This window comes from Myotis nattereri (genome assembly GCF_964212035.1).
Source record: "Myotis nattereri genome assembly, chromosome: 7".
In the NCBI taxonomy this organism is placed as follows: domain Eukaryota; kingdom Metazoa; phylum Chordata; class Mammalia; order Chiroptera; family Vespertilionidae; genus Myotis; species Myotis nattereri.
In genome coordinates this window covers 3335220-3355819 of record NC_138082.1, presented here as the reverse complement: position 1 = coordinate 3355819, position 20600 = coordinate 3335220, and the positions used below count along the sequence as shown (strand labels likewise).

General features: G+C 51.9%; 2 protein-coding genes across 3 annotated transcripts in view; both read left to right on the top strand.

Moving 5' to 3' along the window:
* Positions 1-3101, top strand: part of STAT4 (signal transducer and activator of transcription 4) — a gene marked incomplete at its 5' end in the record, with an annotated part of 73877 nt that extends 70776 nt beyond the window's left edge. The window contains 3 exons of the mRNA XM_081095930.1: positions 1128-1194; positions 1528-1636; positions 2626-3101. Of these exons, the coding sequence (XP_080952056.1) occupies positions 1128-1194; positions 1528-1636; positions 2626-2652 (203 nt within the window). The 3' untranslated portion in view covers positions 2653-3101. The remainder of the gene's footprint in view (positions 1-1127; positions 1195-1527; positions 1637-2625) is intronic.
* A 6294-nt stretch (positions 3102-9395) lies between these two features.
* Positions 9396-20600, top strand: part of STAT1 (signal transducer and activator of transcription 1) — a 35003-nt gene continuing 23798 nt past the window's right edge. Inside the window, exons 1-6 of one of the 2 annotated variants that reach the window (XM_081095411.1) lie at positions 9396-9522; positions 12968-13096; positions 14279-14423; positions 15694-15792; positions 18161-18250; positions 19618-19696. In XM_081095411.1, coding sequence (XP_080951537.1) covers positions 12969-13096; positions 14279-14423; positions 15694-15792; positions 18161-18250; positions 19618-19696 — 541 coding nt within the window. In that variant the 5' untranslated portion in view covers positions 9396-9522; position 12968. The remainder of the gene's footprint in view (positions 9523-12967; positions 13097-14278; positions 14424-15693; positions 15793-18160; positions 18251-19617; positions 19697-20600) is intronic. The other variant, XM_081095410.1, reaches the window with a different exon arrangement.

Sequence of the window (20600 nt, the reverse complement as noted above, 5' to 3'; positions counted from 1 at the left end):
TGCCAGTAACAAGTCCCCACATGCCCGCCTCCCTGGGTGTATGCTAACGGCCTAAAAGAATCCTGGCCACAGAAGGCATGTGGTTAAACACTGGTTGAGTCTATGCAAGAACATTCATGAAATTAGTTACACAGCTGTAATGTAAGTTCGCCATTTTGGTTCTTTAATGAGAGTATAAACCATCCATTAAAATGTTCATCTATAGCAACTAGATCCATGAGCACTATCTGTGGACTGTCCTACTGTCGTCACGGTAGGGTGACTGTTACCGCCCTACTTCATCCCCTTCTGAAACAAGCAACAAAATAACACAACGACAGACCCTAAGTGTCTTTGCCTCTGACCAAATGAAGCAACAAATGCCAATGAAACAAATGACAGTTGGTCCAAATGACAGCCGGAGCAAGCACAAGGCCAGCATAGGACAGCAGGGAAACTGGGGCTGTTTCCAAGCCTGACGTCTACACATCCTGTGCCCACAGCACAGTAGGGCTTTTAGTAGCACTGATGTCTGTGCTTCAAAAATTTGTGAAATTATAAGATCATGATTGGTGTCAGTTTTAATGAAAAGAACGGAATCACTTTAAATCCCCCCAAACACAAATAAATCAGTCCTTATCATCAAACTTAAATGTAACGTAGAAGCGAGTAATATAGTTGATTTCCCAGTTTTTCTTTTTTTAATGTATATTTTTATTGATTTCAGAGAGGAAGGGAGAGAAACATCAATGATGAGAGAGAATTATAGATTGGCTGCTTTCTGCATGCCTCTTACTGGGCATTGAGCCCGCATCCCAGGCATGTGCCCTGACAGGAAATCGCACCGTGAACTCCTGGTTTATAAGTCGATGCTCAACCACGGAGCCACACCGGCCAGGCTGATTACCAATTTTTCTCATGCACTTTAGAGACATTCATATGTAAAGTTAGATTGGACCTGCCAAAAGATGTGTTTTTCTCTTCTTGCACCTTTTCTGCACATCTAAAATACTCAACTAAAGAGTTTCGTGAATCAATAAGCTTTTGTATCATCTCTCTTATTTTCAGCATTACTCATATCTTTCTAGACTTTTTTCTGATTTCATCAATAATATCGGTAACGTGTTTCCCAACACTTTCTTTTCCAGTTTCACGACCGACAGAAAAGGGGGACAAAGGTTATGTTCCTTCTGTTTTTATCCCCATCTCGACAATGTAAGTAATCTTAGTTGCATGTAAAATGTTTATTATTGAACTCATCCAAAAAAAAGCTTTTCTGTAGGAACTTTAAGGGTGAAGAGAATACATATACCCGAGAATAAAGCGTTTTGTGCCCACGCTCCGCTTTCCTGAATACATAGAACTAGTCTTCAAGACACACCACAGTCTACCCTGACTGCAGTCGCTGATGCTGTGATGTCAGGTGATGCATGAGGCATCTCAGTGTCACAACTAGATAAAGCCCTGGAAATGCGTTCCTGGCACAGTAAGCCACAGGCGCTATGACTGGTTCATCCTCTTCGCTATTTTCCTTGTTATTTTTTTAAGCCGAAGCGATTCAACCGAGCCACAGTCTCCATCAGACCTTCTTCCGATGTCGCCCAGTGTGTACGCGGTGCTGAGAGAAAACCTGAGTCCCACGACGATCGAAACCGCAGTAGGTTCCCTCTCTTCTCCAGGCCCTCCTCCATGGCCAAGGGCATTCCCAAGTGAGCAAAGGTGGTGTGCGAAGCCAGGGCCGTGAGAAAACAGATTCAGTAGCATGACACAAGGATGTCTGTATGGGCCTGTGTGCCGCTGATCTTACCCGTGTGGAAAGCAGGCATCTTTACTTGCTTGAACGGCTTTCAATTCTTCCCATCTCAAGCCACCACAGGGCAGAATATTCCTGAACCCTCTCAAATACGCTTCGTCCCTAATTCCACTGTTGGCTATGCCAGTCCCCACCTCTCTCCCCACTTGAGCAGACCACACGTATTAGTCAATACTTACAAGCTTACTTTAATATTTACTTTAGCAGTTCAAGCACCACCAGTTCCCATTTTTCTTGATGAACTGTTGCTCGCATTGTTCGTCCCGGGAGCCTCTGCCAGTGGTATATGAAGAACAAACAGCAGTGTAATACTACTCTTCTGAGAGCTGCATCATAATTGTAAATGCAGTAATGAGATTTACGGTGCCTTCCATCTGTTCTCATGCCCCAATACTGTCAAGCAGTTCAAACCCCCAACTTGCACCACGATGACCGAACGTCAGAGTAATAGACTCTTGCAGGGACTCTGAGGCCCGAGAAATGTCTGTCTGACTATAAATCAAGCGGGTTTTAATCCTTTTCCTGAAAACTTGTAGGGATGAAAAATCCATAGTCGCCTTGGACGGCCATTCCGTTGTTAGTTGTCCTTAAATCATGTAGTTATGAGAGAACTTTTGCTACATTTTGCACCCATTTCTTCTTGCTTTTCGCAAGATGAATAGGCCTTCTTAAAACAGTTTTTAATCCACTTAAAGGCATCTTTTGAATGCTTAGTAGTTAATTGGTACAATGATTATGGAGTAGTTAGTAGCTGTGGATGTTTACATAAGAAATAGTGATTTATTTGCCAAGCAGTCATTTCCTCAAAGGTCCTTTTCACTTTTCAATTTTAGATGAAGTCTCCCTATTCTGCTGAATGACAGGATCAACTCCTGACACGCAAAGGAAAGAAGCAAAGGGAACCTGAAAGCCTGATGTTTGCCAGCAGTCACATCTTCTTCCTTCAGCTCTGTCTATGCCCCATGGTTGAAGCTCTCCTCTCGCTGGCACCCCTAAACCAAAGCTTCAGATAAACTTGCAAGATAAGAGACTTTTAAAAACCAAGTGTTAATATGATATGAACCAAAGACTCATTTGTTCGTCTGTGTTTCAGCTCTGACTTTGTTTCTCCTGTGTTACTGATGACTTTGGCTCTAGACGGCTCAAGGTTAAGATTTCAGAATAGGGGTCCTGATCCATGGTGGCAGGAGAAGACTTGACTTTGGGTGGTGGGCACATGGTACAATATACAGATCCTGTAACATAGAAACCCACGCCTGAAACCTATATGATCACGTTGACCAACGTCACCCCAATAAAGTTAATTTTTAAAAAATGATTTTAAAAAAAGATTTCAGAATAGGTCAAGAATAGCAAGGCCTCACTGCATTACTCAGAAGCCAGCAGGAGCGCCTGAGGGAACAGTCTAAGCCAGCGTCCTGAGTGCCCGCAGGGAAGAGTCGTACCCTGGACCCGGCCTGGCGGGAATAACGGGGCAGCAACAGCCGGGTACCCAGGGCTGAACTAGGAAGCCTCCTGACTGTCGTGTCCACAGGGTCCCAACTTCGGGGTTCACAGCTGCTGGGATCACTGCCAGGGATTCCTCTGTTGGGGGGAAGCCCCAAAAGTCTAAATTCAGGGTGGATTCCAAAGAACTGACACGCAGCCTTCTTCAAATCCGTAAGAGCTTTAATAGGAGAAACGTACATACTCGGGCAAGGCAGCTGCTGCCAGTGCCGGCCGGCCGGGAAGAATCCCTCCCTCCCAGGGCCGGGCCTCTTTACAGGGGTTTGTAGTAAAACCAGATGGTGGGCACTCACTCACCAGTAGACCACCAGAAAGAACAGTGCTCTCCTGGGTTAGCAGATAACATCACGCAGGGATCACACGCTAAACATTCGTTAACCTTCCCGGGAGCATGGCGTTCGTCTTTGGGTGGCATTCTGGCTTTCTGGGTCGTCAGCCAAGCCTGGGGTTACGGAGAGTTAAGAATCCAACATGTCCCAGATGCCTTTGCCGCTGGGGCCATATTGCATCGCAGTGACTTCCCATAAGCCTCTGGGGTTGGGGACCAGAGTCCCTCCTGGTGGCATATGGGGCACTGATATTATGGACCAGACTGGATGCTTAGCGATGCCATCGCCCAGCAGTTGCTCTGAGTCAGAGTGTGGGATCCCTGGTGCCAGGACCTGGGCAGGTCTCTATGCCAGGCATCTGCATGTCTCACTGCGGGGAAAAGCCCGAGGCTGGTGTCTACCGGGAGCCCTGACTCAGGCAGAAGTGTCAGTCCCTCTGAGGATCCTCTCCAACTTCCACCCTTTCCTGGCCCCCAGGCAAGCAGACAGGGAGAGGCCAATGTCCCATGAAAAAATTTAAAAAATAAAAAGATTTAACATAACCTACCTTCCTAACAGGAGATTCCGTCTTATCAGTCCCCTCTCTGCCCCGGAATATTTTTTTTCTGCCAGCTAGGAGCAAACAAGCAGCATCTAATGAAACACAAGGAAGATTTTCAAAATAGCAGTCATGTTTCCACTTTCCCCTCACCCATCCCACACTCCTCACAGGTGTCCATCTTGCTAATCCCTTTTCCAATGCTTTTTAATGTAAAGAATAATATTCTTTATGGTCCCAGTGCTGGGCTGTCATTCTTAACAGATCTTCCCAAAGTCACATTTTCATCTCTTTATGCTTCAGCTCATCTCCCATCTCATCCCTTCTCCCCCACAATGGCTTCCTATCCTCCACAATTGTACCGGGTATTGGCGCCTTCATCTGAAGAAAGGCCGCTGCCAGTGGACTTCCTCAAAGTCTCGAGGGAGCAAGGAAAGTCCCCGAAGAACCCTAGCGTACGAATGGGAGTCTGCAAACCCCAGGGGTTTTCTTCACCTCGCACGGTTCAGGACGCCCATGCACGCCCCTGGCAGAGGAGCAGAGTGAGGGACGAGCCGTCCTAGCCCCGTGCTCGCAGCTGATGCTGTGGCCCAGACTTCGCCAGCGGCCCCTGTGTGCACACACGCCAGTTTCTGACACAGACGGCCGTCTTCTGTCACCTGACCACGAGCACTGACCGACTGATGACTGCATTTTGAAAAGTCTGGCTCACTGAAGTATAATTTAGACAGTAAAAGGCGCCCTTTCCCGACAGGCCCATAGGTGTGTAACCACCCCTGTCAGACACAGAGCATTTCAGCCGGAGTCCTCCCAAGAGGACGCCGTGAGAACAGGGCAAGGAAGACACGCTCTGCAACACCTTCCGGTAAACACAGCAAACAGCTCCACGTGCCTCCTGTGTCGGCAGAGCAGAGCGCTCCACTGAAAGCAAACGGATCCTTTCAGTCGCCGCTTACACTCTTCAAATGGCTCATGACACTCGGCGTAGCAGTGCTCGCCGAGAGAGTAAGCGCAGAATTCCGGAGGGTCGTGGGTTTGGATGGCAAGAGTTAGGAGTTTATTTCTACCAACTTGTTGCTGAAACAGAAATTCCTTTAGAGAGATACAGCGCCAACAAACCATGACCTACACCATGTTCTCATCACAGTTGCTACTTTTATCTGAAAATATCGCTTGTGCTAAGCACGGTTTTGAAATTGCATTCATCAGACCCGTTGCTAGATCTTATGTGGTGCCATTAATAAAGAAGCACTTATATTACAAGGTTGGTGTTAATATTTTGATACCTGTATTTCAGTGGTTTTGGTTTCCTTTGGAATCTTTCGTATTTTATTCGACTTAAAAACATTATTCCTTGAAGGGATCCATAGGTTTCATGAGACTGCCAGAGCGGTTCCTGGCACAAAAAGCAATCAAGGTTCCCAGCTCTGGACCATAGTTCTAACAGATCTTTCCAAAGCCATTTTTTAGTCTCTTTTTATGCTTCAACTCATCTCTCATCATCACTTCTCCCCAAGGGCTTCTCAGCCTCCAGAGCACACACAGGAGACGGAGTGAACTGCTTTCAGTTTCCCTGGTGGTCACGCTCGCTCTCAGCTCCCTCTGCTCTGTCCTCTCAGGTCTCCAGCCCCATCTCACCTACTGGATTAGGATCGGACATCCTCCAGGCTCCGAACGGCCTTCCTTTCAAACACACGCACACGCACACACACATGCACACACATGCATGCACACACATGGCTCAGGTCACGTCACGCCTGCTTCACATCCTCTAGCTCCCAGCATGGTTCTTATCACCTTTGTTGTAAATGTGTATCATCTGCCTTCTTCTTAGACTCTCTGCAAGCTCTGTATGTGCATGGACGAAGAAGGCTTTCTTCATAGGTACACCCCTAGAACCTAGCACCGTCTGCTCTCTAATGCGTATGCTAATGATTTGGTGTTTGAACCCAGGGAGGATGGTAATGAATTCCTTTCTTTCCTTTACCCCTGGGTCTGCCTGCAAGACTACGCTAGAATTCCCTTTATGATGCCTTCAGACTCTAAAATCATGGAACAGTCCCCAATTAGACTTCGAACTGAATAACCAAAACATGCCTGCGATTGCTCAAGCAACATAGGGATCCCCTTCTGTCACCCCCCTCTGAACCTCCCCACTCTGTAGCAATGCTCTTTAATGACAGCTTGATTATCTTACTCTAACTTTCCTTCCATTTGGATACCTCATGTGTGCCAGGCATCCCGGACATCTGCCCACGCAAGAGTTCCTGAAACTTCCCCCTAACTCCTCTCCTTAAACTCAGGGCCCTACTCCTCCTGCCCCGGGTAAAAATGCTCCACCCCACTGTCTTACCTAAGGTTTCAGTCATCCACTTAGATGTCTCACCACTGCCTCTGAGGAAAGAATCTTGGAGGATGCCTAGACAGGGTGGGGATGGGGAGAGGTTAAAGGGCGTGGGAGAATGGCGCTCTCATTACAATCCTTTCCCGGAGCCCCGGCTGGCATTGCTCAGTGGTCAGAGCATGGGCCGCACACCCAGGGGTCTCCAGGTCAATACCAGGTCAAGGGCATGTACTTGGGTTGCAGCTTTGATCCCCAGCCCCAGCTGGGGGCATGTGTGGGAGGCAACCAACCCATGAGACCCATCCATCTCTCTCTCTCACACTCTCTCTCATCTTTCTTTCTCTAAAATCAATGAAAAAGAAGAAGGGAGGCAGAGCAGATCACGCAGGCTCTCCAGGGAACACTGAAGGCCTGATGCTACTCAAGTGCCCCCAGGAAGGAGTGGTGTCCTGGCCTGTTTCTTCATTAGATCCAGGTCTTCACTGGTTTTACCTAAACAGGTAGCCAGCCTTCTGCAGAGGAAGCCCTGCCCAGGCTCCCGCCAGGGCCTTCCAGCTCCCTGTGCAGTCCCCGGGGCGGGCGGTGGCCGGCCGGCTTGGTTGAAGGCTCTGCTGCTGCCTTCTTGAAATTCTTAGTACATTTGGAAAAGGGGTCCCACATTTTCCCTTTGCCCTGGAAACTATCCATGCCCTCTCCTGGAGGCTGGAGAAGACAGGCACCATCTGCACTGTGGGGTCGGGGGAAGTGCAGCCCTGGGGCCGGGCGCGCTGGCTCACTGCAGGCTGGAGGCTGGGTCCAGTGGGGTGGGTCCCCTCACCCTGGAGGTCCTCGGTTGGTCCCCAGGCCCCTCTTACCCCTCTTAGTAGGTAGGCAGAGCCCCCAGACGTGAGGCAGTGCCTCCCGGAACCATTGGATGAGCCGCGCAGGCTGCAGGCAGAGCCGCCACACTTTCCCAGTCATGGTCCAGTGACTGTCATGCTCGCTCCCCGCCCCCGCCCCCCCGCCCCCCCACCCCCCGCCCCTCCCACCCCCGCTTCTCCCACCCCCTCGGTATAATCGCCGGGAGAAATGCGACCCGGAGAGAGGAAAGCCCTCGTGGGTCTAGATCAGCGGTTCTCAACCTGTGGGTCGCGACCCCTTTGGGGATCAAACGACCCTTTCACAGGGGTCGCCTAAGACCATCGGAAAACACATATATAACTACATATTGTTTGTGTGATTAACCACTATGCTTTAATTATGTTCAATTTTTAACAATGAAAATACATCCTGCATATCAGGTATTTACATGACGATTCATAACAGTAGCAACATTACAGTTATGAAGTAGCAACGAAAATAATTTTATGGTTGGGGGTCACCACAACATGAGGAACTGGATTAAAGGGTCGCGGCATCAGGAAGGTTGAGAACCACTAGTCTAGACAAAGGACAGCCCCAGAGACAGCCAGCCCCGCTTCATCTCTGGTTCAAGGTCAGGGACCCCCCGCTGGGAGGGGGCAGAGCCTGCAGGACCCGCAAGGCCCGAGCGAGCCGCGTGCAGACGGAGAAGCGAGGTTAGGACGGGGGCGACTCCCAGGGAAGCGCAGACGGGGCGAGTGGGACGGGCGAGCTGCCCAGCACCTGAAGCAACCCCCGATTCTGTGCAAGGACCACGCCTCTCGGGTGCGGCCCGGGCAGGGAGCGCGGGGTGCGCGCGTGCACGCCGGGGGTTGCGGGGGCACCGGGGAGTGCGGGGGGTCGGGGGGGGGGGCTCCGCGGGAAAGCCCCGGCCTGCGCCCGCGCCTGCGCACCGCGCCCGGCCCGCTTTCGCTTTTCGTTTCCCCTCAACTCGGCGCCTTCTCGGCCTCGGAGCGTTTCCCCGAAAGCACGTGGGGCGGCTCTTCCCCGCGGCGCGCCCCTCCCGCCGCGCAGGCCCGTTGCCATGGGAACACCCCGCCCCCCGCCTGGCCTCGCGGCCCAGAGCACCTCCCCCCACGCCTACCCCCCCACCCGCGGCCCGGGCGGCGCTCCTGGCAGCACCGACTTCAAAGGCGTCCCCGAGGGGTTGGGCTGCAAGTGTAATAGGGGAAAGTGATAAAAAAGGGATAAAGTAGCCCACCGCTCCATTCCCCTCTCCTGTCTCCCTCTTCTGTCATGTATTTACATTTCTATATATTCCTTTTTTAAAAATATATCTTGATTTTTTACAGAAGAAGGGAGAGGTATTGAGAGTTAGAAACATGCCTCCTGCACACTCCCTACTGGGGATGTGCCCGCAACCAAGGTACATGCCCTTGACCGGACTTGAACCTGGGACCCTTCAGTCCGCAGGCCAACGCTCTATCCACTGAACCACACCGGCCAGGGCACATTTCTATATCTTCTTGCAGGACTGGGGTGGTACTTTGTTCTCTATACTGCATTTTTTTTAAAAAAAATATATTTTTATTGATTTCAGAGAGGAAGGGAGAGGGAGAGAGAAACCTCCATGATGAGAGGGAATCATGGACCGGCTGCCCCCTGCACGCCCCCCACCGGCTTCAGCTGCCACGTGAGTTTCCGAAGGCCACTAGCCGCCCCCGCCGCAGGATCTCGGATGGCGGAGCCACGCAGACATTTCCTAGCCTGGGCCTCGGCGCACCACTTCCTCCTCAGCTGTTCCCTAGAAGGTAAAAACGCAACTGTCCCGCAGCCAAGTTGCCAGACCAGCAGGGCCACACGTCACTCACACGGGGTCCCCGCCCAAAGGCTACGGAAGGGCCCAGCGGATTGGCCGGTCGGCGGCCCCGCGGGGGAGGCAGCGCGCGCGCGGAACAGCCGCGTCCGATTGGCTGAGCTCGAGGCCGCTGATTGGTGGAGGCGAAGGGGGCGGGGCGGTCGGCACTGCCTTTTCTCCTCGCCGGCACTTTCGTTTTCCGGCGCGGAGTCTGCAGGGAGGTCCCGCCTCTCCTGAGCGACACCTGCCGGACCCCAAGCCCAGCAGAACCGGCCCGGGGGTGCCTTCGCCCGCCCCGCTCGCCCGGCGCGCAGAGTGAGTGAGCGTGGGTTCCGGTACCGGGCTGGGATGCGTCCGATCGGCGGCGGGGCGGGGAGGGGCAGCGGGGCGCCGGCCTGGACGGGCTGGCAGCGCTGACAGGTGTGTCGGCCCCCTCCCCGCAGGGCGCGTGTCCGGAGTGTCCCAGGTGCGGCTCTCGGTGCCGGCACGGCTGCCCGGCCAGCCTTGCCCTGGCGGTAACGATGGCTTGTGAAATGCCTCTCCCCCGCGATGCCGTCCTTCCCGCCCCTGCCCAGGTTTGCAGGGCCTCCAGGGCCCGCGGGAAGTTTGGGTCGGCGTGTTCCATCCGCCCCTGCAGAGCGTTCCGGGTTAGAAGCTCGTTCTGTGCACGCAAACCCGATGGTCTGGCCCCTGAGCGCTGGGTGCAGCTGCTGCTGGGACCGAATCCCCAGCCCCTGGCGGGGGCACAGGCGATGGGTCATGAACTGCCCATGGCAATGAAGGGACGGTGCATGACCGGGGACTTAGTTGTGCCTCTCTGTGCAAGGAGCTTAGTGTCTTCCCAGAATGAGAAAGGGATCGTTTCCTCCCTGCAACCCCCCAATAATACAGCCCGTCTTCCTTGAACTTTCCTGGCTTGTCCCGAGGAGCTCGGGGGTAGACGCACCGGTGTGTGGGTGACTGCGCTTGGCGTGTTGTCTGTGTAGGTTGAAGAGGTGGTTGCTGTTACGGGATGGCAATCAGACTTGGGCCTCCCCGGAAGCCAGTGTGCAGCCACTGCTGAATGAGGGTGCGGGGCTCAAACAGGTTGTGCGGGAATACGGTTCGCCCTTGACTTTTCTGTTGCTCTCGTTCAGACACCAGATTTCCAATTCCACCAACTGTTATTGGTGCATGACATGTGCAGGACACTGTCCCAGGAGCAGAGGGCTTTTTTTTTTTTTTTTTTTTTGAGACATGGTCCCTGCAACTCAGAGCTGACATCACGCAGGGGACTGGCTCTCTATGGAAGGCAGGGGCCGCGCTCTAACAGAGAGAGGTACAGAATGCCACGGGGTTCCCGTCTAAGAAGCATCGCTGTTTCTGAGTCAGGCTCAGGCAGCTCTATGGAGAAGGGGCGTCCACCTCCCTGGGACGCTGGTAGGATGTAGAGAGGCAGACATCTGTGGGGAGACTGTCTTCAAGGGCAACAGCAGGAACGGTGGGCAGAGCCAACACCCAGGGAGAACTGGGTGCCTGGGCTGCTTTGCTCATAGATGAAGAAGATGAGGCCTGGGAGGAAGTCAGCCTGAGCACACACACACACACTGTGGCAGTTTTGAACAAACGAGGGATGTGGTCCGACCCGAGGGTGGCAGAGGCTGGATTGGGAAGTCGTGCGGAGGCCGGGACGTAGGAGCTCTTGGGACCGGAGCCAGGTCATGGGAGGACGATCGTGCCAATCCCTGTGTTGGTGACATGCTTGGTAAGATGGATCCTGGTTTTGTTGGTGTGAATGATTGATTGCCTGCTGGGTGCCAGGTAGTGCCTCTGGCCTAGCTAGTTCATCGGGTCCTAACCACCAGCCTGTTGACAGGCCGATGAGTGGCCTGGGGTCACTCGCCTGGCCAGAGCCGTCACAGCGCCTGTACTTACCTAAGGCACATCCTTAGGAGACGCATGACAGGGTGGGAGAGACCACAGATCTGGAGCCTTCCCCTCAGGCACAGACATTTGACGTGAGCACCGAGTGGCCAGAGAAAGAGTGCGACAGGGTGGGCTGCGTCCGTTCCTGCTGGTTTCCATGACGGTCCCACCATGTCCTTATCGTCCTTTGGGAGGACATTTGTGGAGCAGATATGACTCTGTGCTGCTTGCAAAGCCAGACCCCTCCTCAGAGGGCGGGCAGGACAGCACTCACGTCCATCCACCCGAACGGTGTTGCCCAGCCTGGTGCAGACCCGAAACCGCCCTGGCGATGGGAGGCCCCCTCTCCTACTGGACGTCAGGGCTCCCTTCAGTTAGGCTTTTGTCTTAGTTCTTAATCTTTAGCATTGCTGTGTAAAAACGGACTTACAGTTATGCAAAGAGATGGTATTACTTGATCCTTCCCAGTTATCATATATTTAATGATGTTGTTTCTATCTTTAAGTTATCACTGAGATTTAAGACATTTTGTGCCAGACTTACTGTTTGCAGTTGGCAAAGAAGAAAACATGTCTCTTTTAAAAGCTATATAACAAGAATAATCCTTTTTAACCTGTGAATCATAAAATGTGAGATACGAGTTTAAAATTCTTTGAGTTAAATTACAAATGTACTGTAATTTGTAAGAGAGCGATTTTGGGAGAGTTCTTATGATTCGTCCTAAAGTAAATCTAGGTTGTGTTGCATGTATTTGTTTGATAAGAGTACAGATGTATTTAAAGGGCATATTTACTAAACACCTGCTGTGTGTCCAGCACTGTCCTGGAGGTCGGCAGTGAACAAAACCTCCCGGAGACCCTTTCCTCGTGTGAGGAAAACAAAAGTAATGAAAATAGGCGGCCCAGCCGGTGTGATTTAGGTTGGACTCCCGTCAGGGCACAGGCCCGGGTTGCGGGCTCGATCCCCAGCGTGGGGCGTGCAGGAGGCAGCCGGTCCATGATGCTCTCTCATCACTGATGTTTCTCTCTCTCTCTCCCTCTGCCTTCCTCTCTCTCTGAAATCAATAAGAAACATCTTTAAAAAAAGAAGAAGAAAATACGTGTTAGGTCAGGTGGTGGTAAGTGCTCTGGAGAAGAATGCATCAGGAAGAGGCATAGCATTTTCCAGGGTGAGAGGTGGTGTCCCTTTCAGTAAGGAGTCCAGAAAGGGCCTCCCCGAGAAGTTTAAGCAAAGATCTTACAATGTGTTTCCTGGAAAAGAAAAAAAAATATTGACTCCAAACGTCAATTTAGAAAAACAGAGTGCAGCCCTAGCTGGTTTGGCTCGGTGGATGGAGCGTCGGCCTGTGGGGACTGAAGGGTCCCGGGTTCGATTCCAGTTAAAGGCACATGCCTGGGTTGTGGGCCCAGTGCCCAGTGTGGGGCGTGCAGGAGGCAGCAAATCAATGATTCTCTCTCATCATTGATGTTTCTATCTCTCCGCCCCCCTTCCTCTCTGAAATCAATTTAAAAAATTAAAAAAGAAAAGAAAAGTTGCTTTAAAAAAAAAAAACAACAAGAAAAAAGAAGAGTGTGGAACCTCTGGAGGGAAGGCAGGGGAGAGTGGGTGGGAGGTAATCAACCAAAGACCTTGGAGGGGGGCTGGGAAGGCAGGCCGGAGGGGGCCAAGGGGGGAAAAGGGGGCATACGTAATACTTTAAACAATAAAGATTAAAAAGTGACAACAACAAAAAACCAGGCTTTCTAGTACAGACACTGTTGAAACAATATAGTTCAGAGGCAAGTTATGTTTTGGATCAAGCAAGGCGTCCAGAGGAGGCACCAGCTAAGCAGCCTGACTGTCCGCTTTCCTCCAGGATGTCCCAGTGGTACGAGCTCCAGCAGCTGGACGCCAAGTTCCTGGAGCAGGTGCACCAGCTCTACGATGACAGCTTCCCCATGGAGATCCGCCAGTACCTGGCCCAGTGGCTGGAAAAGCAGGACTGGTAAGGGGGGCGCTGGGGAGAGGGGGGCGTTGCTCTGTGCTTTTCGAGGAACTTGTTGATCCAGTGACGTGAGCCACGTTGACTGGAAGATGAACCTCATCAGAGGCCCCTGGGATTGTCTGTTACGGAAGAGTGTTGGTTTGGAAAGTGGCACGTGTCTCTACACAGCTACACACATTAGTCATTAAGTACTTTCACGTCGTTTTGCCAGTTTAATTACGATACACTAGAGGCCCTGGTGCCCGAAATGCGAGCAAGGGCCTTGGCCCCGGCCCCGCCCACCACCACCGTGGCCAGGGGCCTCTGCTGCAGCCCCTGGTTGCTGCGGCTTTGTCTAGACCAGCGGTTCTCAACCTGTGGGTCGCCTTTCACAGGGGTCGCCTAAGACCATCAGAAAACACATATATAATTACTTTTTTTTTTTTTGGTTAATCACTATGCTTTAATTATGTTCAATTTGTAACAATGAAAATACATCATGCATATCAGATATTTACATGACGATTCATAACAGTAGCAACATTACAGTTATGAAGTAGCAACGAAAATAATTTTATGGTTGGGGGTCACCACAACATGAGGAGCTGTATTAAAGGGTCGCGGCATCAGGAAGGTTGAGAACCACTGGTCTAGAAGGAAAGATGTCTTCCGGTCTAATTAGCATATTACACTTTTATTATTATAGATGCTCCTAAACGCTTTGGGTACGTTAGGTAATGCGACACCAGTTACTTCCCAAGTTAGGGTACAGGCCATAGAAAGAAGATAAAAGAAACCATTAAAGCTGAGTTATATATTGATGAGAGATAGGAAGGCGCATACAGGGCGTACCTCTCAAAAGTGACCCCTGTTCTACTTTAGAATTTCTCCTTGCCGACCGCAGATGCTTTTGATGTTCCGAACGTGTTCGGCCTAGACAATGACGGGCCCTGCCAACTGCTCCCCTCCAGAGTCGATCGCCATCAGCAGTGCTGTGCACGGTCGGAGCTCTGGGATTTCTCAGGCTAGCTGGATATAGCAGGAACATTGGACAGGCTGCCGCTGAGAGCGGGGTCCATGTGGCAGGAAAGCCATCAAGACCAAGAGAGCACTCACCGCTCTCGTTAGCAGTGTCAGTGTGGAGGGCAGCGGTGGTTTTGTCTGTGTCACAGCCCCTGAGTAAAGTGTGGCTTCCCCATCTAGGGAGCACGCCGCCAATGATGTCTCGTTCGCCACCATCCGCTTCCACGACCTCCTGTCGCAGCTGGACGATCAGTACAGCCGCTTCTCCCTGGAGAACAACTTTCTGCTGCAGCACAACATCAGGAAAAGCAAGCGCAACCTCCAGGTGCGGCCTGGTCTGTGCGCCGTGCAATGCGCCCGTGTTTACATAAGAGTTTTTCCCATTCGCCAAACACTACGCGCACACGCTCACTGGCATTTAGACAAGTTAGAGACTGCACAGCCAGCCCCTGTCTGTGGGGATACTTCAGAGCACAAGTAAAATAAAATGTCAGCTCGTTTGGTAAACACATGTGGAATGTTTAGGTTTCAGCGTATCACGTGTTAGGCATCTGTAACTCTGAGAAAAATGTGATGCTATAAACTTGTTTTACTAACAGTTGTTGCTATTTAAGCCAAAGGAAAAAGATTCCATTTTAAGAGCAGTGAGCTATAGCGACATGTCAGAGCTCGAAGGAACTTCAGTGCTGAGTCCGGTCTGAGTCCTTGGTCTCCGCTGGAGAGTAAGCCCAGGACAGTGGGGCCTCCCGGGAGCCCACGGGGCATCGGGGTGTTGGAACAAGGCCCTCCTGGCCTTGCTTCTCGTGGGGCTGCCCTGCGAGGGAAGGTCAAGGGGGGTCCGGCAGGAGAGAATGTGCTGCGAGTTTGGGGGTTACCTCAGAAGCACTCCCGCGTCCTTAAGTCTGGCTCCCGTAGTTATTTCTGTATCAGTGGAACCTTCCTGTTTTAATGGAGGCGAGCACCGTTGTTTTTTTGTTTCATAAAACGCAACCAACCGTTCAACTTAGGTCGGTCGTGAGAACCTTGTTTTTTCCCTCTGAGAATGGCTCTAGGGTTTTACAGTGCCAGCAGATGAGGAAGTCAGATTAACTTCATAAACATTTGTTCTCCTGTCGACTTTGCTTGCATATACCTGTTATATAAAGCTGTGATTGCCAGTATTTTGCAAACTACTTTTGACAAGGAAGCAGAAAAATTGAAAAGAATATCTCTGGTCTAATTGAAGCAGAGACCAGGGGGAATGTCATGGGTCATTTCTGCATCACTTGCGTTGTCTCAGGATCCTAACAAAAGATCATTACTATAAATGAAAAATAGAGACCAAAGAAAAAGTATTATAGGAACCATGTATAAAAATACTTGGTTTTTTAAATGAAGAAGTAATTGAGGTACCTGCACTTAATTGGAAAGTTAGAGCAGTTTTTGTCAGAATTTGTGAAAAGAATATTTTGATTTTACCAAATATTCTGTAGCACTTAATAAATGCGAGATGAGGTTTCTCAGTGAATATGAACACGTCCATCTCAATTCATAATGCACAATGGCTTAAACATTCTGACACTTAATTTACTTTTGTCCTAACCACCCACATATAGGATAACTTCCAGGAAGACCCAATACTGATGTCTATGATCATCTATAACTGTCTGAAGGAGGAAAGAAAAATTCTGGAAAATGCCCAGAGATTCAATCAGGTACTTTTTCTTCTAATCAAACACTGGTGATAATCACAAAATAAACGCATTTATTTTTCCAACAAATGTTACTGAGGTGGTGGTGAGCAGTCCTCTGATGCTATAGCCCCAGGGAGTGGGGAAATCGGAAATAGGGTGTTGCGGACCCAGGCTCAGGAAAGGCGCCTGATCTAATGGAAGAGACGACGAATAAACATAGTTCTTCCCGACAGTAAGGGTCGCCATGGAGATAACGGGGAGGGTGCTGTGTAGACAGTGATGGGGTGCTGGGGGCTGGCTGTGTAGATCAGGGACCGGACCCTGTGCTGAGGTGCGGGGGCAGTAAGGAGGCAGGCAGGCGTGAGTGGGTTCTTGCCGCAGCCCAGGGCGGGGAGGTGGGGCGCACGCAGCAGAGGGGGGCAAGTTTTGGACATGGTACCAAAGGGCTTGTCGTGAAGGCTCAGGCGTGGGAGAGAGACAGTGGAAGGTCCAGGGTGACTGATCTGTAACTTCACTGGGAGACGCTGTGTGCTGAGCCCGGAAGGCGAGGGAGGGTGAGGGAGGGCTTTAACGGCACAGGAGGCTTTGGGAGGAGAACTGGCTGATGGGACAAGCAAGAGCTTCGGGTTTTGTTTTGTTTTTAATTTATTGATTTGAGAGAGAGAAAGGAAGGGAGAGGGAGAGAGAGAAACATCAGAGATGGGAGAGAATCATCGATCAGCTGCCTCCTGCACGTCCCCAAAGGGGATGGAGCCTGCACCCCTGGCTTGTGCCCCGACCGGGAATCAAGCCGTGACCTCCTGGTTCACAGGTTGACGCGCAACCGCTGAGCCACCTGGCCAGGCCAGGAGCCGTGTTTTACACAGGGGTTGTGACACCGTTAAACTTCCGGGGCAGCCAAACGGTGCCTGGGACAGGGCTGTACTAGGGCAAGACATGTGACCACGGTTTTGTTAAATCTAATACAGCCCTTCCTGTGACCAGGGCCCAGCAGCTTTAAAGTTGCTGTGGCATTTGTCCCTTCCTTCCTGAGTGTTGGGTGGTGGGGACAGCCCACAGGCAGGCAGTGTGGCACCGCAGTGGGGAGGGTGGTTCTGGCTGAGACGGGGAGAAGGCCAGAGCGCACAGGAGTGTGCCCTGTGGGCATCTCTCTGACAAACCACCCACGGGGCACTGAGATGTGGGAGCAGAGGGAGAGAGTCTTTAAGTTGGGGTGGCGCCTGCCCTTCCCCACGCACGTCCTGGGCATCCGGCCAGTCCCTGCCTCCTCCCAGGCTCTGTGTCCCTGTCACTCTGAATGCACCTTACTGCTCTAAGCATTTACTTTTATTTTTTAAAAATTAATGTATTTTTATTGATTTCAGAGAGGAAGGGAGAGGGAGAGATGGAAACATCAATGATGAGAGAGAATCATGGATCGGCTGCCTCCTTCCTGCACGCCCCCTACTGGGGATCAAGCCTGCAACCTGGGCATGTGCCTTTGACCAGATTCAAACCCAGGACCCTTCAGTCTGCAGGCTGAAGCTCTGTCCGCCAAGCCGAACCGGCCAGAGCTAAGCATTTAAAGATACATATAGTATTTGCTCTAAACTCAAGCTGACTGGTCCCACGGGTACCCGGCCTAGTGAACGAAAGGTGTGTTCCCCGAAGGCCGCGGCAGCAGCGCCGTCATGCCTGAGTCACCTGGGTGAGTCACAGGGGTGTCTGATTCAGAATCAGACAAGGACCCGCCGCCCTGCCTCCCAGCAAGCTCAGGTGCCAGCGGCGGCCAGCCTGGGACACACGGGGACTCCGCGGCTTTAAGACAAACAAGGACAGGGTTCTTGTTTTATTAAATGTATTGGGGTGACATTGGTCCACATGAACATACGGGTTTCAGGTGTGGGTGTCTATGTTACGAGACCTGTATATTGCACCGTGTGCCCACCACCCAGAGTCGTGTCCTATCACCGTATATTAGGGCCCCCTTCGTCCCCCACCCCCTCCCTCTGGTACCCCCACCCCGGTGTTGGTGTTCACCCACATGAGTGAAATCGTAGGAGTCCAGGGTGAATAAGAAGAACCTCGTTTACAGAACCTGAGAAGCCCCGAAACAAATGCCTGTGTGCGCCTGCGGCTGTGTGGACCAGTGGGAAGTGCCTGAACTGCTGTGTGTTTGTGTCAGGCACGGACTGAGCCTGGTCCTTCCGTAGCGTTCGCAGCTCGCCAGCGTTGCCTCCAGGGCCCTGGCACGGAACTGTTTCTTACAGGCGCTCCTGTGGGAAGCCCGAGGAGGAGTTCGGGGAGGTCGGAGGGCGTGGGGGGCACGCGGTATGGACTTGACTTGGGAGTGTGACCAGCAGGTAAGTCCCAGAGGGAAAGGTGACTGTTACATGCACCCCCGTCACAGGCTCAGTCGGGGAGCGTTCCGGGCACGGTGATGCTCGACAAGCAGAAGGAGCTGGACGCCAGAGTCAGGACCGTGAAGGACAAGGTGATGGTGAGTACCGAGTGCCCGCAGCTCTGGGGAGGGGAAAGGTTTCAGCGGCTCCAGTGTAACACAGGAACTCATCTCAGCCCTGTAAACAGTCGCGAAGCAAAGTTTAGCTGAGGCCCCGAACCTCAAGTAAACAAGCTGGCGAACCAGTGCGCAGCAGCCTCTTAGGCCTTCCTGGTGTGACGTGCAGACACGGAGCTCACTTCCTTCCCGTAGCGCGTGTGGTAACTGACTTTCCCCATCACCCGCTAAACGAGAAGCTGCTGCTCTGACAGCCCCGTCTGTCTGCGCCTCTCTAGCCGGAGTCCCCGGTTACACGGAGCCCCGGGCAACCATGGCCCGTCCGGGCACCTGCTTTCCTCTAAGGCAGTGGTTCTCAACCTTCTGGCCCTTTAATACAGGTCCTCATGTGGTGACCCAACCATAAAATTACTTTTGTTGCTGCTTCATAACTGTCATGTTGCTACTGTGATGAATCATCATGTAAATATCGGATATGCAGGATGGTCTTAGGCGACCCCTGTGAAAGGGTCGTTCGCCCGCCAAAGGGCTCGCGACCCACAGGTTGAGAACCACTGCTCTAAGACTTGGATGGGGAGAAAAGCATCTCCCTGAAGCCAGTGCGGCTGCGTTTCCGATTGGAGCAGAACGCCCAGTTGTTTCAAGATAAGCTTGCGAGGCAGCGTGTGGCCGCGGGGGCTGCTCGGCGCCTCGGGGTCCGCTCCCTCCCTGCTCTGAGGGCTGTTTGGGGGGAAGAGGAGGAAGCCCGTGTCTGGGTCTGGAAAAGACCGCTGGATGAGGGCGGGGCCTCCCGTGGGGCTCTGGGTCACACTGGCATGGGTTGCGTCAGATGGCGTCCTCCCAAACGCCAGGTTCTTTGGAGCAGCTCGCTCTCGCAGCCTCCTAGGGAGCCACGTCATTGAAGTGGGGATCAGTGCCCAGCCCTGACATATCTCCTAGTTTCTCTCCTTTTTTAATTGATTATTGATTTCAGAGAGGAAAGGAGAGGGAGAGAAAGATAGAAACATCCATGATGAGAGAGAATCCTCCTGCACGCCCCACACTGGGGATCGAGCCCGCAACCCGGGCCTGTGCCCTGACCGGGAATCAAACCGTGACCTCCTGGTTCATAGGTCGGTGCTCAGCACGGAGCCACCCTGGCTGGGTGTATAGTTTCTTTTCTAAATAAAGTTACTATATATTGATTAATGAAATGGTCACTATTTCATGTCTATGACTTGGATTTTGCAAGTCCCTCTGAGGGAGCAGGATTATGGCCATGGTTTTCTGGGTCTTCTAGAAGCAGTGATCTGTTTCTTACAGTTGTGGAAGCTGCCCAGTAGCAACCCTATTTATGTCTTTATTTATAGTGCATAGAGCAAGAAATCAAGACGCTGGAAGACTTACAAGATGAATATGACTTTAAATGCAAAACCTCGCAGAACAGAGGTAAGCTCGCATGCGGAGCGGTGCTCCTTGGCCGCGAGTTTTTCTGCCTCCGTGAGCTAACGGAGACCAGTCCTCCTTCCCACGTGCAGATCTTTCCACCCGGAATCGCTCACCTGGCCGCGCCAGGGCTCCGGCCCTCAGTGCTGTGGATGTTTGTGCAGGGTGTCCTGTGCGTGTCTGGCTTGTACCCCTAGGGGGCAGCAGCGCTATCCCTGGGCCCCAGCGGTCCCTTGGTGGCAGGTGACGTGTTACTTTACTTGTTGTGTCTAGCCCACTGGCTGACAGAGACGGTTAGGAATGTGGAGTGAGTGCCCAGGCCCAACGCCTAAGGCTCCCCCACACGTTCCAGCTCCGCGTGTGTGCTCCTCGGATAACAACAGTCAGCATTCTTCTCGTGTCTTCAAGCAGGAGCTCTATTTTGTTTTAATTTTTATTTACTTATTTTTATTATTGATTTCAGAGAGGGAGAGATAGAAAAACATCAGTGATGAGAGAGACTCATTGATCGGCTGCCTCCTGCATGCTCCCCACTGGGGATCGAGCCCACAACCCAGGCATGTGCCCTGACCTGGAATTGAACTGTGACCTCCTGGTCGACGCTCAAGCACTGGGCCACGCCGGCCGGGCTTGTTGTTGTTTGTATTGATTACAGCAACTGAAAAAACCCACAAGTGTGCGTTGTGTAGTAGAACATGTGACCCCAGCAGTCCTTTGGAGGCTAGCGTGGGTAATATCAGAGCAAAGGGGGGACAAGTGGTGAGGGAAGGAGACCTGACTTGGGGGGGTGAACACACATTATACAGCTCATGTGTCGTAGAATTGTAAGCCTATGCAATTTTATTAACCAGTGTCGCCCCAATAAATTCAATAAAAAATACTGGAGAGATCATTCGTATGATTTGAG